A 17,940-nucleotide genomic window follows, 5' to 3' on the forward strand; every position below is an offset into this window, starting at 1 on the left:
GCACTTCTTTTTTACTATTATTATAATAATAATATCATTCACGCTAAAAATGGTGTGTTGCATGAGAATAGGAGTGTTGCTGTTTATTTATTCATCTGTACTAACTTGTATAACTTGTACACAATGTAAGAGTACTTGTATTGTGAGATAATTACAGTGGTACCTCGAATTTCGGCCAAAATTCGTTGCAGAAGGCTGTTCAAGTGCCATTACTGAACGAATTTGTTCCCATAAGGAATAATGTAAATTAGATTAGTCCATTTCAGACCCCCCAAAAATACACTTACAAAAGTACTTACAAAAATACACTTACATAACTGTTCGAGTTGGGAGCTGTTCAAAATTCGAGGTACCACTATATTATCATAATAAAAAAAAATATTGGGAGGTAATAGTTTCACAAACTCTTACAAACGTACATGAATGAACTAAAATTGGACACTTATTAACAAACGTTTACTTTGCCTGACCAAGTGATTGCCTGCCACTTGTTCAGTTTGTGTTTTTAAATTGTCTGAACTTCACGTATCTCGTTCTCTTTCACTTACTATTACATTAACTAGTTGGCTCTTGTTGACAATGGCGTCTAAGTTTGGTTATGATAAAAAAGAGTTGTAAGCCTCTTACTTTAAGTGCAAAGTTAGAAATGATTAAACTTAGTGAGCTGACTTTTTTGGATTATCCTAGGTTCTCTACACATATACTGCTATGTATAATCTATGTAACTGTATTTGTGTATACCTGAATAAACTTACTAACAAGGTATGTCAGTGGCTGAGATAGCCATCAAATACAGTTACATATAGCAGCATATGTGTAGAGAAGCTAGGATAACCCCAAAAAAAGTCAAAGTAGCTTATTGCTGACATGGAAAAACTTTTACACTGCTACTCACCTTTCACACATTCATATTAATATTTTAAGGTAAGTAACAAGTGTCCTGTGTGTGTATTTTACTTTTTTTTTTTTAATGCCTAGTTTTATGGCTAACTTAATATATGTCAGTGTAAACCTGTTATCTAGCATTTATATGTATTTATCAGTGGAAAAAAAGGGTGTTTCACTTTGTGGTGATTTCTGCTTTACGGCAGTAACCTGGAACCTAAACTGCTGTATACGTGGGGCCCTACTGTAGTCCTTTTTTCATTTCAAGCTTCATTTATGTTTCCAAGAGGGTTTCTTTTCCATATACACATACAGTATGTAAATGACAAAAAATTACAAGCTCCAAGAAAATTGGGTATCAAAACACCATTCCAGAAACCATAAAATGGTTGGCAAAAGATTTTCAAGGTCACCAAGGACTCATCATCATTATTGGGAAAAATAAGAGAAAATTGTAGAATTACACACATACGCAAGCATATGCACGTGTGCGCGCGCACACGCACACACACACACACACACACACACACACACACACACACACACAGGGTCACAAATGGAAGTTGAAGACTCCTATGAGTCAAAGGGACGTTAGGAAGTATTTCTTCAGTCATAGAGTTGTCAGGAAGTGGAATAGCCTAGAAAGTGCCTTAGTGGAGGCAGGAACCATACTTAGTTTTAAGACAAGGTTTGATAAAGCTCATGGAGCAAGGTGAGAGAGGACCAAGTAGCGATCAGTGAAGAGATGGGGCCAGGAGCTACGACTCGACCCCTGCAACCACAAATAGGTGAGTGTACACACACACACACACACACCCTTCTATTCTACCCTAGCAGTCTACAAGACAACTTCAGAATAGGTAGTACGCTAAAATGCTCACTCTCTCACTCACTCCTAGATGCAAGCCAAAATTTCACACAATATAGAAAGTAACAAATTATGAAAGAGGAGCAGCGTAGGACTGAATCTTCATCATTCGAGCAGGAGATATACATACTTTCCACACACAGTTTAGTGTTCAAAAGAATTACACCACTGAACCACAAATTCCATATGAACTACGGAAGGCTTAACACAACCCATACACTGTAATCATATTTTACTTGACTCCCAACAACACCTGTGGCCAATGTTAATTAAGTTCATATACAGTATACTATATGAATGCAATTGTACACTAAGGTTTCACATTACTGATTAAGTGTCTTTGTGAAATTGTGCCCAAACCATCTGGCCAAGCGATGCACATACTAACCACCAAGTCAGCTGGTTATTCCAAAGCACTGTAACTATTAAGCTACCTAGGATAGGTTCCATAAGAGTTGTTGAAGGATTATCAGAAGCCACATTTCTCATTCTACCTGATCCCAACACCACTTATGGCTGTGTAATATTAGTTTATATATACTCTATGCTCCTGTTTGTATACAGTATATATAAAATGTATATATAAAAGTTATGGTACAGGTCCTCCATCACAAATCCAGCATCATTGGGACCTGTAGTGTGCTGGATTACTGAGTTTGCCGAATTACAGAGTGGTTAGGTTCGAATACACTTAATAAAATTAGCCAACTTGACTTACACAGTTCATTGAACATCGGCAAAAATCAAAGATTTCCGCTACTTTGAGCTCAATTTCAAGGTACTTTTTGTCATGAAAGCAATCAAAATCATGTCTATTTCTGTAATATATCTTCCATTCTATCAAATGAGTCCAAAAAAATGAGAATACAACCATAAAAACCATACGAAAATATACTGCAAAGAGGTGGCTAATGGCTGAGAAGTTAACTCCCTTATTTATCGTCCGTCTTTTTTATTTTTGTTGTACGTTAAGAAGCATCTTTCCATCATACATTGCCCAAGTTTCAATGAGATAGCCCAACAAACAACCGAGAAAAAAAATATTTACCAAATATCATATATGGCAAGCCCAAGCCAGGTACTGGAAATAAGTCACATTGTCTGACTGTTCTGGGTTATCCTAGGTTCTCTATACATACACTGCTATGTATGATAATCTATGTAACTGTATTTGTGTATACCTGCATAAACTTATTTACTTCTAGTCTGTCAACTGAGTACAAGAAACCACCTGGAGTTTACCTGGAGAGAGTTCCGGGGGTCAACGCCCCCGCGGCCCGGTCTGTGACCAGGCCTCCTGGTGGATCAGAGCCTGATCAACCAGGCTGTTGCTGCTGGCTGCACGCAAACCAACGTACGAGCCACAGCCCGGCTGGTCAGGAACCGACTTTAGGTGCTTGTCCAGTGCCAGCTTGAAGACTGCCAGGGGTCTGTTGGTAATCCCCCTTATGTATGCTGGGAGGCAGTTCGAACAGTCTTGGGCCCCTGACACTTATTGTATGGTCTCTTAACGTGCTAGTGACACCCCTGCTTTTCATTGGGGGGATGTTGCATCATCTGCCAAGTCTTTTGCTTTCGTAATGAGTGATTTTCGTGTGCAAGTTCGGTACTAGTCCCTCTAGGATTTTCCAGGTGTATATAATCATGTATCTCTCCCGCCTGCGTTCCAGGGAATACAGTTTTAGGAACCTCAAGCGCTCCCAGTAATTGAGGTGCTTTATCTCCGTTATGCGCGCCGTGAAGGTTCTCTGTACATTTTCTAGGTCAGCAATTTCACCTGCCTTGAAAGGTGCTGTTAGTGTGCAGCAATATTCCAGCCTAGATAGAACAAGTGACCTGAAGAGTGTCATCATGGGCTTGGCCTCCCTAGTTTTGAAGGTTCTCATTATCCATCCTGTCATTTTTCTAGCAGATGCGATTGATACAATGTTATGGTCCTTGAAGGTGAGATCCTCCCATTCACTTATTTCAACTACTCAATAAAGTGGTCAGAAATTGGCAATTTGGCCGATTTCACACAAATTTCAACATATGCCAATTTCAAAATAGGGTCCAGAATAAACAATGTAGACATTCCTGGCACTAAAATAACAGTTTCTTTGTTCATAAGTCACGTCTCCAGGCCCCTCTTATATTACTCTTGCTTTTCATTTGGAATTTTTATTCAAAAAAAATAGAAGATTTACTGTTATGCAGACTGCTGCATTATTGTAATAATTGTATAAATAATGTCAAGCCATTATTGACTCCGTATTGGACTGACAGGCGGACAGGTATTGGACGGTGACATCATTTGTTTACTCATGAGCTTCGCTAAAGAATAGAACATTTTCGCTACTGTGAGCGCAATTTCAAGGTACTTTTCGTCATGAAAGCAATCAAAATCATATCTATTTCTGTAATATATCTTTCAGTCTATCAAATGAGACCGAAAAAATGAGAATATAACCATAACAACCATACAAAAGTATACCGCTAAGCGGCCGCTAATGGCTGAGAAGTGAACTCCACTATTTATGGTCTGATTTCTTTCATTTCTGGTGTACGTGAAGAAGTATCTTTCCATCATACATTGCCCAAGTTTGAATAAGATAACCCAACAAACAACTGAGAAAATAGTAATAATATACGTAATAATAATAATAATATCTTTATTTATTACACATACATGTACACGGTATACTGGCCTAGCTGACATCAGTGACATACTACTGTATAGAAAGCTGCTTGTTATGCTGAGTATTTCAAGAAAATTAGGTCAGTGTCCCAGGATAACACCCACACTAGTCGACTAACACCCAGGTACCCATTTTCTGATGGGTAAACATAGACAACAGGTGTAAAGAAACATGCCTAATGTTTCTACCCTGGCTGGGAATCGAATATTTACCAAAAATCATATACTATGGCTAACCCAAGCCAGGTACTAAAAATAAGCCACGTTGACTTTTTTTTGGGTTATCCTAGGTTCACTACACATATGCTGCTATGTGTGATAATCTATAGAGAGAAAATAACTTTTTTGTTTCAGGTTTATGATGCGGTAAGAGTGTATATGAGAGTTAGCCCTGTGCTACACTCGTTTTCTCTAATATAAGCCCCAAGACAGGGATAGGAGAATGGTATTTGTATACCATATATCCTCTTCATACTTCCGTCGAACTGCTCGGTATTATGCCAAATATTATTCATTCTGGAGTATTTAACATGTTTTATGTTATTTATATTGTTTCTTATGTCATATTAGATCAATTGTGATAGGCAAATAAGCTGTAGTGTTGATATTAGCATAATAATAAAGCATATTCTCCTGCTTCATGAGACTGAGCTCATGACAACCGACAGTGGCTTCAAAGCCACCTTATCTTTAATGGATAATGTACTGTGTAGGTGCTTTACATAATGAGAAGCATTTCTTTTATTCACTGGAACCATGGCTAGGGCTAAAAGTAAGCAGGTTAAAACAATAAATGGAGAAAAAGAAATTGGAATGACTTATGCAGCAAGTAGCGCCACCAAACAGTACCAGCAGGTTGGTGTGGCGACCCTGGAAATTTGAAATTATGCTAGCCAAAATTAGTGCCGAATAACTGATTGCCGGATTTGTGATGGTGGACCTGTACCAATGTGGTTCACGGGGATCTGATTCTTTTCAGCTCAGTGGGTAGCATATATGCCTCTGACTGAACGTGCACTGATACATCACCAGACACTTCATGTGTATGTATACTTGCCTTGGTATGTTGTATGTGTACTACTGTACTTACAATATTAATTTCTTTGGTTTAAAACTACTGTGGCACCAAATCATCTATACAAATACGTAAGACAAAAATTAGAAATTAAGATTCACCTACAATTATGTAGAGAAATGATGAAGGAATTCTGAGTCTTTATATATGCTTACATTTGATAATTTATGAATAGTAGTAGCCACATCATGTTTTTAACCTGACTGAGAACCTCATTGTACCTTGAATATCAAAGTCTACCTTAAAGTATTATGCTCAGATTTCTTAAGCACAAAGTATCACTCCTATTGAATCCATATATAAAAGTGTTTGAAGTTCTTACCATTAATTTTATGCAGTTTCAGTGCTATATTATTATTATATACAATACTAAGAAATCTTGTCATTTTGGCACATGTATTATCTCAGGCAGCCTATTTGTTTTCAATAAGTGTCTGAAGTTGTAGAACCAGATTCCTTGCTGTGTGAAGAACGGTTTTGGCATCGTGTCTCTCTGCCATTTCTGAAAATAAATAATTAAGTACTGTATATCACGATATGTAATTTGTTACATAGATATTAATTATCTGCACATTATGTATGTATAAAATACCATTTATAAATCACTTATGCTTAGAGAGGAAATTTTAGACATTTTGCTGCATCCTGAACCATTATCCAGTCCAGGATGGATCAAAATGTCTCCTGGGTTATTTATGAATTCTTCCAGCCACAGTACTGTGGCTCATTCTTTTTTTCTCAAATACCATTTCATTCAACAACTCAAGGAAGGTTTGGAAATAAAAATTGGCATCTGTAGTAGCTCTATATTAATAGTACTATGTTTTTAAAGCTTAATAATTAACAGGCCAGTAGGCCAATGCTGCCTGTAGCTGGAGAGAATTACCGTCCTGCGAACATATTTCTAGTTTAAATCTTTTTTATGTTCTAAATAGTTCTACTGTGGGCTAATCATGGGCCATCATATTACTACAGAAGCAAGTAAAAGTACTGGTACAGCCTACTGTGACTTAGGGTGCATTAAAGACTGAGAGCACAATTTACCATCCCCAACCCCTCCCATCCACAGATCCACTCTGATGAGGCAAGGGGCATTCCATGTCCCTGTGAGTTAAAGACTATGATAATAGAGTTTGTTCCACATGGTGTTCCCCATGCAAGGCTAATTTCTGAGAAAGGGTTAAATGAAATGGCTCCCAGCTCTCTCTACTTATTATCTGGGTGTACCAAATGTTTGTTAACTTTGACAAAAAATATGGTTTTATTGGCTGTTTTTTAGTATCATTTGATGGCATGGAAGACATATTGCCAACAGAGATGATTTTAGTTGGTTTAAGAGCTGAAAAACAGTTTGAAACTGGGTTCAAAGTAGCAGAAATATTAGGTTTTTCTCAATTCTTCTGAGAACAGGTAAGGCCCACTACACCCCCAGTCTGTTTTATGGGGTTTTTAATCAGTCTGATTCAATTATTGACACACCATAAACCATGACCATTCATTCATGGTTATAGTGCATTATCCAGGAAATAAAGTAAATCTTCTATTTTTATGTGATTATGAATTCAAAATGGAAGGCAAGTGTAATATACGAGAGGCCTGGGAATGTGATCAATGAACAGAGGAAATGTTGTTCTAGTGCTAGGAGTGTCTACAATGTTTATTTTTCATTATTTTAAATTGGTATTTTTTTAATTTTGTATGAAACTGGCCAAATTACTAACTGCTGTGCACATTATGAGTACTTAATACATGAATGGGTAGTTTCCTGTGCTCAGTCAATAGAACAGAAGGCATACTAGCAAAGAAGCTAAGGATCTGACCAAATGGAGCAATGGAATTGACTTAAAATAGGATTCAAATTGGGTGAAATATGTGATGCACAAATTGTGTCCAAACCACTAACTTTGCACCTGCTTAACCCTTTCAGGGTTTCTGACATACTAGTACGGCTTGCGCACCAGTGTTATTGACGTACTAGAACGCCTAAATTCTAGCGCCTTCAAATCTAGTGAGAGAAAGCTGGTAGGCCTACATATGAAAGAATGGGTCTATGTGGTCAGTGTGCGCAGTATAAAAAAAAATCCTGCAGTATAAAAAAAATCCTCTTTCAGTCGTATATTTACGTCTTAAGAGCCACCGTGTTTGACAACCCTGAAAGGGTTAATTCTATACATTTTCCATTAAATTTTGTACTTTTGGAGTCTTTACCTTCAGAAAAAGATTCTCTACCATTTTTGTACTTTTCTATTAGTATCTCTTTCTTCCCTTGCATAGTAATTCTCACCCTTTTTACCATAGGGTTGGCACTAGAAGCTTTCTTGGGGCCCATGGTGGCTTATTTAGCAGTTACAAGCACTAAAAACAATGGAATAATACAAAATATATTGCAGGTGAGCATGGAATCGACCGCAACAGCTTGTAAACAATGGCACACTGGCTCTACACAGAGTCTTGGAGTGGTTTGGCCTGCTCAGGCCACATGGACATGTTCGGGACGAAAGCCTTTAGACAAGTTTTTTGGCATTGGTCGAGCCAATATTTTGATGCCAAAGAGAGCCGTTAGTCGATTTTGGCGTTAGGCAATGCCACCGTTGGTCGAGGGTCCACTGTTTTAAAATCGGGCACATTTCATTCTCCTTGTCAGTAAGACGCCCAGAGTTGTTTTTAAGGAGACCTATCTTATCTCTAACTTTTGTTCAATAAATCTGGAAAAAACCTTTTGGGCTAGTTTTCGAATTCCTAGCGACTTTAATTTCGTAGTCCCTTTTAGCTTTTCTTATTCCCTTTTTAACGTCCCTCTTACTGTCAATATATTAATTCATAAGATGACCCTCACCTCTTTTGATGTGCCTATAAAATCCTTTCTTCTGCTCTAAAAGATATTTGAGCCTATTATTCATCCATTTTGGGTCATTTCTATTTGATCTAATTTCTTTATATAGGATAAACGTTTTTTGGGCAGCATGTATAGTGTTTAGAAAGCTGTTATATTGAAAGCTCTCTTCATTACCCCAGTCAACAGATGATGAGTGTTCTCTAAGCCCATTGTAATCTGCTAAGCAAAAATCTGGGACCGTTACTGAGTTGTTCCTACTGTCATACTTCCATTCAGTGTTGAAGGTAAATGATTTGCGGTTGCTTGCACCAAGTTCCTCTGTAATTTCTAAATTATTAACAAGGATTTCCTTGTTTGCCAGAACCAAGTCAAGCTAGTTAGTTCCCCTTGTAGGTTCTGTTACAAACTGCTTCAAAAAACAATCCTGAATTACTTCTAAAAAGTCATTAGGTTCCTAATTCCCAGTTAAAAAATTCCAATCAATCTGACTAAAGTTAAAAATCCCCTAGAATTACTACATTATCATGCCTTGTGGTCTTAACAAGTTCCTCCCAAAGTAGTCTCCCTTGGTCCCTAATTAAGTTTGGGGGACGGTATATCATGCCTAAAATCAATTTTTCATACCCCTCTAAAAATTATATCCAGACTTTATACTCGTTTTTATGCAACAATTTAAACGATCTTGGACATAGAGTGCCACCCCACCCCCCTTACTGATACTTCTATCCACTTGAAACAATTTAAAACCCTGAATGTGACATTCAGCAGGCATGTCCCAATTTTTCATATTAACCCTTTCAGGGTCCGTCCCGTAGATCTACGGCTTTACGGTGAGTGTCCAAACTGTAGATGTACGCCATGAGCTCAGCTCACTCTGATAAACTGTGAGTGGTACATTTGGGCCTAGATATGAGAGAATACATCTATGTGGTATGTGTGCACCACATAAAACAGATCCTGCAGCACACTGTGTATAATGAGAGAAAAAAAAACTGAAATCATGATTTTTCGATTAAAACAGCGACTTTGCAGTGTTTTTTCGTATGTTTTTTATAGTTGTATTTGCGATTTCTTGGTCTCATTTGATAGAATGGAAGACATATTACAGAAATAGAGATGATTTTGATTGGTTTTAGCACTGGAAATGGCTTGAAACTGAGCTCAAAGTAGCGGAAATGTTAAATTTTTGCTGATATTCAAGAGTAAACAAACGACCTCACACATCTAATACACGTCAGCTGGTGGGTCTAATATACATTCACAAATATGGTGATGATATTTATACAATTATTACAGTATTGCATAACAGTAAATCTTCTATTTTTTGGTGTGAATAAAAATTCATTATGTGAATAAAAAATAAAAATGGAATTTATTTGTAAAGCCTCAAAATGTAACTAATGAACAGAGGAAATGTTAGTTTAGTTCCAGGAATACCTACATTGTTTATTCTGGACCCTATTTTGAAATTGGAATATTTTGAACTTTGTGTTAAATTGGCCAAATTAACAATTTCCAATCACTTTATTTTGTAGTTGAAACAGTTGATTTGGCGATTTCTTGTGCTCAATCGATAGAATAGAAGTAATACTAGTGAAATAGCTAAGAATTTGGTTGATTGGAATAATGTAATTGACCTAAAATGGGAGTCAAAGTCGGCAAAATCGCCGCCTCGTAAATATCGCTGACACATCAAAATTCGCAAGAGCATAATTTCGTCAATTTTCCACCAAATTTCGTACTTTTTGTTTTATTACCTTCACAAAAAGATTCTCTACGATTTCATAAGAAAAAATAACAAATTTTTTTTTTGAAAATTCTTGGACACTGGTGCGTGACTTCAGATTTTGGCCTTGGACCCTGAAAGGGTTAAACCACATCTCAGTTATGGCAACCACTTCAATGTTACCCGCACTTGAAATTAATCTCAATTCGTCCATCTTATTTTTCACACTACGTGTAATGGTGACATTACGCATCCCTGTCTAAGACCTACTTTTACCGGGAAGTAATCTCCCTCTCTCCTACACACCCTAGCCTGAGCCTCACTATCCTTATAAAAACTCTTTACCTATTCCATACACTTGCAACATCTGTCACATTGCTCCCCTATCCTCTCTATCATATGCCTTTTCTAAATCCATATATGCAATGAAAATTTCCCTACCTTTATCTAAATATTGTTCACATATATGCTTCATTGTAAACACTTGATCTACAATCTCTTCTGCTCCCCTTCCCTTTATATAAAGGAATTATACACACACACTGCCAATCCTTCCCCTCTTTTATACAATTCTTAAACAAAAATATCAACCACTCTAGCACTATATCTCCCTCTGCTTTTAACATTTCTGTCATGATCTTGTCAGTTCCAACTGCTTTACCCCCTTTCTTCTACATAATGCCTCATGCACCTCCTCCACACTTAAATCCTGCTCCTCTTCACTCCTAAAAGATGTTATATCTCCTTGACCAGTACATGAAATTACTGCCTCCCTTTCTTCATTGACATTTAAAAATTCCTCAAAATATTCCCACCATCTACCCAATACCTCCAGCTCCCCATCTGCAAACTTTCCTACTCTGTTTTTAACTGACAAATTCATTCGTTCTATAGGCTTTCTTAGCTTGTTTATCTCACTCCAAAATTCTTTCTTATTCTCAGCAAAATTTGTTAACAGTGCCTCTCCCACTCTATCATCTGCTCTCCTTTTGCACTCTCTCACCACTCTCTTCACATTTGTTTTACTCTCCATATACTCTGCCCATCTTATAACACTTCTGCTTTGTAAAAACCTCTCATAACCTCTTTTATCGCACCCTTTACCTCATCACTCCACCAAACACTTCTCTTTCCTCTTGTACCCACCCTCCTATAGCCACAAACTTCTGCCCCACATTCTAACACTGCATTTTTAAAGCTATCCCATCCCTCTTCAACCCCCCCCCCCTCCACTACCCATACTTGCACTAGCCCACCTTTCTGCCAATAGCTGCTTATATCTCACCCTAACTTCCTCCTCCCTTAGTTTATAAACTTTCACTTCTCTCTTGCTTACTGTTGCCATTTTCCTTTTGTCCCATCTCCCTCTTACTCTAAGTGTAGCTACAACTAGAAAATGATCTGATATATCCACTGCCCCTTTATAAACATATACATCTTGAAGCCTACCCATCAACCTTTCACCCACCAATACATAATCTAACAAACTATGTACTTTCATTATGTGCTATATCATATCTTACATACTTATTTATCCTCACATTAGTATTAAGATAAAATAAAGATTTATTAAAAAGTTAACCACTCTTATCTTGTCTAGACTTAAGCAGTTATTATGTACTAGGATTTGTCTGCCCAAAATGCCCTGGCATGATAGTGACTTTCATTGTACTTAAACCAAAATTGTAATTACACATTGTAATCTTACTAGCCCATTGCTCCCATCATTTTATTTGACTTTCACAACATGCATGGCTTATGGACGAAAGGTTCTTATCCACTTCCCATAGATATGAAAGGAATAGTAATAAGAACAAGAACTATAAAGATAAAATCAAAGAAAACTCAGATGAGTGTGTATACATAAACGTGTACATGTATGTGTAGTGTGACAAAAATGTAAGTAAAAGTACCAGGACATACCTGAAATCTTGCATGTTTATGAGACAAAAAAAAAAGACACCAGCAATCCTACCATCATGTAAAACAAATACAGGTTTCTGTTTTACACTCACTTGGCAGTATAGTAGTACCTCCTTGGGCAGTTGCTGTCTACCAACCTACTACCATATACAACTAAGTTTATTTATGGGTACTTTATTATTATTATTATAATGATAAAGAAGCACTAAATCCATAAGGGTTATCTAGGAACAGGTACACAAGTACAGTTATTAGTACAGAAGGGCCCTGCTTTACAGTGTTTCGAAAATGCAGCAGTTTTCAATTATACCCACTCTTCATTTATTCAAGACTTCCTACAATAAATATATTTACCACTCACTATAAACTCAGGAAGAAAATATTTTAAGGTTATTTTTAAATAGCTGGACTTGAGTACTGGAAATGGGAAATACAATGCCTGCACTTTAAAGGAGGGGTTTGGGATATTGGCAGTTTGGAGGGATATGTTACATATGCTTCTAAACTGTTGTATCTAGGTGCCTCTGCAAAGATAGTCATTATGTGTGAGTGAGGTGAAAGTGCTGAATGATGATGAAAGTATTTTCTTTTTGGGGATTCTATCTTTCTTTTTGGGTTACCCTGCCTCGGTGGGAGGCGGCCGACTTGTTGGAAAAAAAAAAGTAATGTGTGTACTGTATTTAGTTTTTTAGGGATAGCTCTATTGCTCACTTAATATATGATAGTGTAAACATGTTATCAGGCTTTTATATGTATTTGAAAGGGAAAAAAAGTTTGTTTTGCTTTACAGCAGTAGACCAGAACCTAACTTGTTGTATAAGTAGGGCCCACCTGTATCATCTCAGTCCTATCACAGCCATCGACATACCTTGCTTACTGAGTTTAATCATTTCTAACTTTGCACTTAAAGTAAGAGCCTTATGACTTTTTTTTTTACCACAACTACCCATAGATGTCACTGTAACAAAAAATGTATAAATAAAATATGCAATAACTTTAAAACACTTGAAACTTTGAAAATTTTCAAGACATTAGTTTTAAATTATTACTCAACAAGGAATCGTAATAACAAAGAATACATACCATTAAAGAACTTTATGATATCAGTGAAATCCATATTGTTATCGAGGATAATATCTCGATAATATTCCACTAAGGCCAGTGCAATAAACAAAACAAAATGAGCTGAGGATACATTCCGAGCTGCCCATATTGATTCCCATACCATGAATACGTCATCATACACTAACTCTGAAAATAAAAAATGTACATACATAATTTACAAAACTACCAAGTTAAGAATTTATGAAGCAATATACAGTGGAACCTCGGTTTTCATCTTTAATTCATTCCAGAAAGTCTGACAAAAACCGAATTTGATGAAAACTGAAGCAATAGTTCCCATAAGAAATAATGTAAATCCAATTAAGCCATTCCAGACACTCAAAAGTATTAACAAAAAATACATTTTATAGAGAATAACTATGGTTTTACATATAGAAAACAATGAGAAATAAATATAAAATATAAACATAAGAAGGGAGGAAGACTGCAACAGGCCTGTTGGCCCATACTAGGCAGGTCCTTCACAAATCCAACCCACTAAATGAACATTTAACATAACTTTTACCTTTATCGAAGACTCTTGTTAGCGTATGGAAGATGGTGAGAAGGGGAGAGGAAGGAGAGGTTACTGTTTGGAAGGGAAATCCCCTTCCATAAGGACTTCAGGTATAAAGTCTCTATCCGTGGTTACTTCCCTTCTTTGTCTTTTACTGCTACTAGGACCTGCTTGAGAGTCACTGGACTCCTGTCACACAAAAAATCTGTCCAAAGAGGTCTGTTTCTGGTGTCTCCTTAAGATATGCCTAAAATGGGACAAGGCATTGTCATTGAACATGTTGCAGACACAGCTCGCAACAATTTTGTTATTGTGATATTTCTCCACAAAACTTTGCAACTCATACCACTTTGCACACATGTCCTGAATCACTGAAGAAAGCACATTATCCCCTCTCTCTTCCTCCTCCTCTGAAGTAATTTCCCCAGCTGTGATCTGTTGCTGTTCCAGTTGAAGGTGTTGCAGCTCTTCAGTGGTTAGCTCTTCCCTGTAGTCATCCACCAACTCTTCCACATCCTGGCCACTCACATCCAACCCCATGGTCTTCCCCAAAGCCACAACAGATTCCACAACAGGCATAGGGTTGTCAGGGTCAGCCTCAAACCCTTCAAAATCCTTCTCTTGGATACATTCTGGTCACAATTCCTCGCCTTCTTTAAAGGAACTTTCAGAACTTTCTTTGACCTCATGGTGAATTATTTAGCAGTTGCACTCAATAAACAAGCACAAAAAACAATGGATTATTACGAAATGTTTTGTATGAAGGCGCAGGGTAATGTTCACTTGACGAGAAACAAAACCAGACTGACTCAGAACGTGTGTGTGGGATGCTTTGTGTGGGCGCGGGCAGGAAGACACACTCGGTACAGTGGACGAAAACCGAGGTGATGACCGAAAACTGGGACAAAAATTTTGACGAAAAATGTCGTCGAAAACTGAATTTGATGAAAACCAGGGCAAATGAAAACCAGGGTTCCACTGTACAAGATTGCAAATAAGATGAACAGTGAGCTTCAGAAGTGAGCACAATGAATCTAGACAGCACAATGAGATATATATGTACTACAAAGAGAGTCATTCAAAGAGTATAATACAAAGCTTTAAGGATACACTGTAATAATTTTTGCATGAATAATTAGAACAGAGAATATGATTAAACTGAGTGACAGAACATGTATAAAAGGAATAATGGTACATTAGAATGGGAGCTAACTATATAAGATGTACTAATGCAGTAATTTACATGATTGTGATTACCTAGTGATCTACCTATAGAAAGCATGCTAATTTCATCATCAATAAATAGTGACTTACCTCTCTTAAAGTCAAGGAGGAACCATCGGTAGCAAAAATAGAAGTGGGTATAATCCCCATTTTGATGCATAAGTTCAAACATTTCTGAATCCAGTATTTGTATCAGTGACCTGAGGGAAAAATATAAAAAATAACAATTAGTGACCTAAGGGAGCAAGAACAAATCGCAATGAAAGACACGAGGGTACCAAAAAATAACAGTAAGCAATCTGAGGGGACAAGAAGCAATCATGATCAAAGACCTGAGGGGACAAGAAACAATCATGATCAAAGACATGAGGGGACAAAAAACAACTACAGTGACAAAGTGTATATCAGGTGAGATTACAAATCCAAGTTTAGAGAAGAAATTTCAGATGACATTGTTGCACTTACAACAATATCATCTGTTCAATATATTTATTGATGGGGTGGTAAGAGAACTGAATGTGCAGGTGTTGGCAACAGGTGTGGGGTTAAAAGATAAAGAATCTAACACAAAGTGGGAGATGTCACAGTTACTCTTTGCTGATGACACTGTGCTTTTGGGAGATTTGGAAGAGAAGTTGCAGAGGTTGGTGAATGAGTTTGGTAGGGTATGTAAAAGAAGAAAATTAAAAGTGAATATAGGAAAGAGTAAGGTGATGAGGATAAACAAATTAGGTGACGAAAGACTGGATATCAGACTGGAGGGACAGATTATGGAGGTGAATGTATTCAGATATTTATTTGGGAGTGGACGTGTCAGCAGATGGGTCTATGGAGGATGAGGTGAATCATAGAATTGATGAGGGGAAAAGGGTCAGTGGTGCACTTAGGAGTCTGTGGAGACAAAGAACTTTGTCCATGGAAGCAAAGAGGGGAATGTATGACAGAAGTTTTTATTGCATTTATGGATTTAGAAAAGGCACATGATAGAGTGGATAGGGGAGCAATGTGGCAGATGTTGCGAGTATATGGAATAGGTGGTAAGTTACTAAATGCTGTTAAGAGTTTTTATGAGGATAGTGAGGTTCAGGTTAGAGTGTGTAGAAGAGAGGGAGATTGCTTCCCAGTAAAAGTAGAACTTAGACAGGGATGTGTAATGTCACCATGGTTGTTTAATATATTTATAGATGGGGTTGTAAAAGAAGTAAATGCTAGGGTGTTCGGGAGAGGGGTGGGATTAAATTATGGGGAATCAAATACAAAATGGGAATTGACACAGCTACTTTTTGCTGATGATACTGTGCTTATGGGAGATTCTAAAGAAAAATTGCAAAGGTTAGTAGACGAGTTTGGGAGTGTGTGTAAAGGTAGGGAGTTGAAAGTGAACATAGAAAAGAATAAGGTGATGAGGGTATCAAATGATTTAGATAACGAAAAACTGGATATCAAATTGGGGAGGAGGAGTATGGAAGAAGTGAATGTTTTAAGATATTTGGGAGTTGATGTGTCAGCAGATGGATTTATGAAGGATGAGGTTAATCATAGAATTGATTAAGGAAAAAAGGCGAGTGGTGCATTGAGGTATATGTGGAGACAAAAAACGTTATCTATGGAGGCAAAGAAGGGAATGTATGAAAGTATAGCAGTACCAACACTCTTATATGGGTGTGAAGCTTGGGTTGTAAATGCTGCAGCGAGGAGGCGGATGGAGGCAGTAGAGATGTCCTGTCTAAGGGCAATGTGTGGTGTAAATATTATGCAGAAAATTCAGAGTGTGGAAATTAGGAGAAGGTGTGGAGTTAATAAAAGTATTAGTCAGAAGGCTGAAGAGGGGTTGTTCAGGTGCTTTGGTCATTTATAGAGAATGGATCAAAGTAGAATGACATGGAGAGCGTATAAATCTGTAAGGGAAGGTAGGTGGGGTAGGGGTTGTCCTCGTAAAAGTTGGAGGGAGGGGGTAAAGGAGGTTATGTGGGCGAGGGGCTTGGACTTCCAGCAAGCTTGCGTGAGCATGATAGATAGGAGTGAATGGAGACGAATGATATTTGGTACCTGATGAGCTGTTAGAGTGTGAGCAGGGTAATATTTAGTGAGGGGATTCAGGGAAACTGGTTATTTTTATACAGCCAGACTTGAGTCCTGGAAATGGGAAGTACAATGCCTGCACTTTAAAGGAGGGGTTTGGGATATTGGCAGTTTGGAGGTATATGTTGTGTATCTTTATACATACATGCTTCTAAACTTTTGTATTCTGAGCACCTCTGCAAAAACAGTGATTATGTGTGAGTGAGGTGAAAGTGTTGAATGATGCTGAAAGTATTTTCTTTCTTTTTTGGGTCACCCTGCCTCAGTGGGAGATTGCTGACTTGTTAAAAAAAAAAAAAAACTAACACAACTGCCTGCTACTACTTTGAAAAAACTGCTCAGATGAGGTGTTTTGTCTGTGCACTTACAAAACAAACGCCCACAAAAATGCACAGACACTCGTTTTATGTGTGAGGAGTGTAAAACAACATTGTGTATGAAACCATGTTTCAAAGAGTTCCACAAACTGCAAAACTTCTAGGAACATGTCCAGTGACTGTACATTTGTATGTATATTATAGAACAATAGTAATAAAAATTTTTTTGTATTGTTTGTATAAACATATTTTGTAAACAATACATTGATAATTATGTTTGTGCACCTATTGTGTTGTATACAATGAGTGTATACATGTACATTGCACCTTACTTTGGTCTCACAGGCCACATAAGTTATGTGAAAAACAAAATAGTGAAAACAACAAGAAACCTTTGAATGCAAGTAAACCATAGTTTACTGGGTGAGTGGCATTCGCTGCTGTTGTCATATGTGGCTCATTTTCTGTAAGTTTACTCCTCTATATCTCAGTAAGTACTGATTGCACTTTTTTGTGTTTTTTTGTTTTTTTTTTGTGGGGGGGGGCTTAAAACAATCAGAAAATTAATCTTAACATTTTCATAAGAATTTTTTTTTTTTTTTTAATATTCTTCGACACCAGGAGTCAGTTCAGGATCTGGAGTTGCGACAGTCAAAGGGTTAAGTAATTTCAAGCTTTTGAAGAGTGGTGAAGTGTTGTCTGGCAA

General features: G+C 37.3%; 1 protein-coding gene across 6 annotated transcripts in view; it reads right to left on the reverse strand.

Annotated features, from left to right (window-relative positions):
• Positions 1-951: 951 nt before the first annotated feature.
• LOC128691561 (small G protein signaling modulator 2) overlaps positions 952-17,940 on the reverse strand; it is a 652,393-nt gene continuing 635,404 nt past the window's right edge. For all 6 annotated transcript variants that reach the window (XM_070088836.1, XM_070088840.1, XM_070088838.1 and 3 more), the window contains 3 exons: positions 14,926-15,035; positions 13,074-13,241; positions 952-6,007 (listed from right to left, as the gene is read on the reverse strand). In XM_070088836.1, the coding sequence (XP_069944937.1) occupies positions 5,919-6,007; positions 13,074-13,241; positions 14,926-15,035 (367 nt within the window). In that variant the 3' untranslated portion in view covers positions 952-5,918. The remainder of the gene's footprint in view (positions 6,008-13,073; positions 13,242-14,925; positions 15,036-17,940) is intronic.

This window comes from Cherax quadricarinatus, chromosome 26 (genome assembly GCF_038502225.1).
Source record: "Cherax quadricarinatus isolate ZL_2023a chromosome 26, ASM3850222v1, whole genome shotgun sequence".
Lineage (NCBI taxonomy): Eukaryota > Metazoa > Arthropoda > Malacostraca > Decapoda > Parastacidae > Cherax > Cherax quadricarinatus.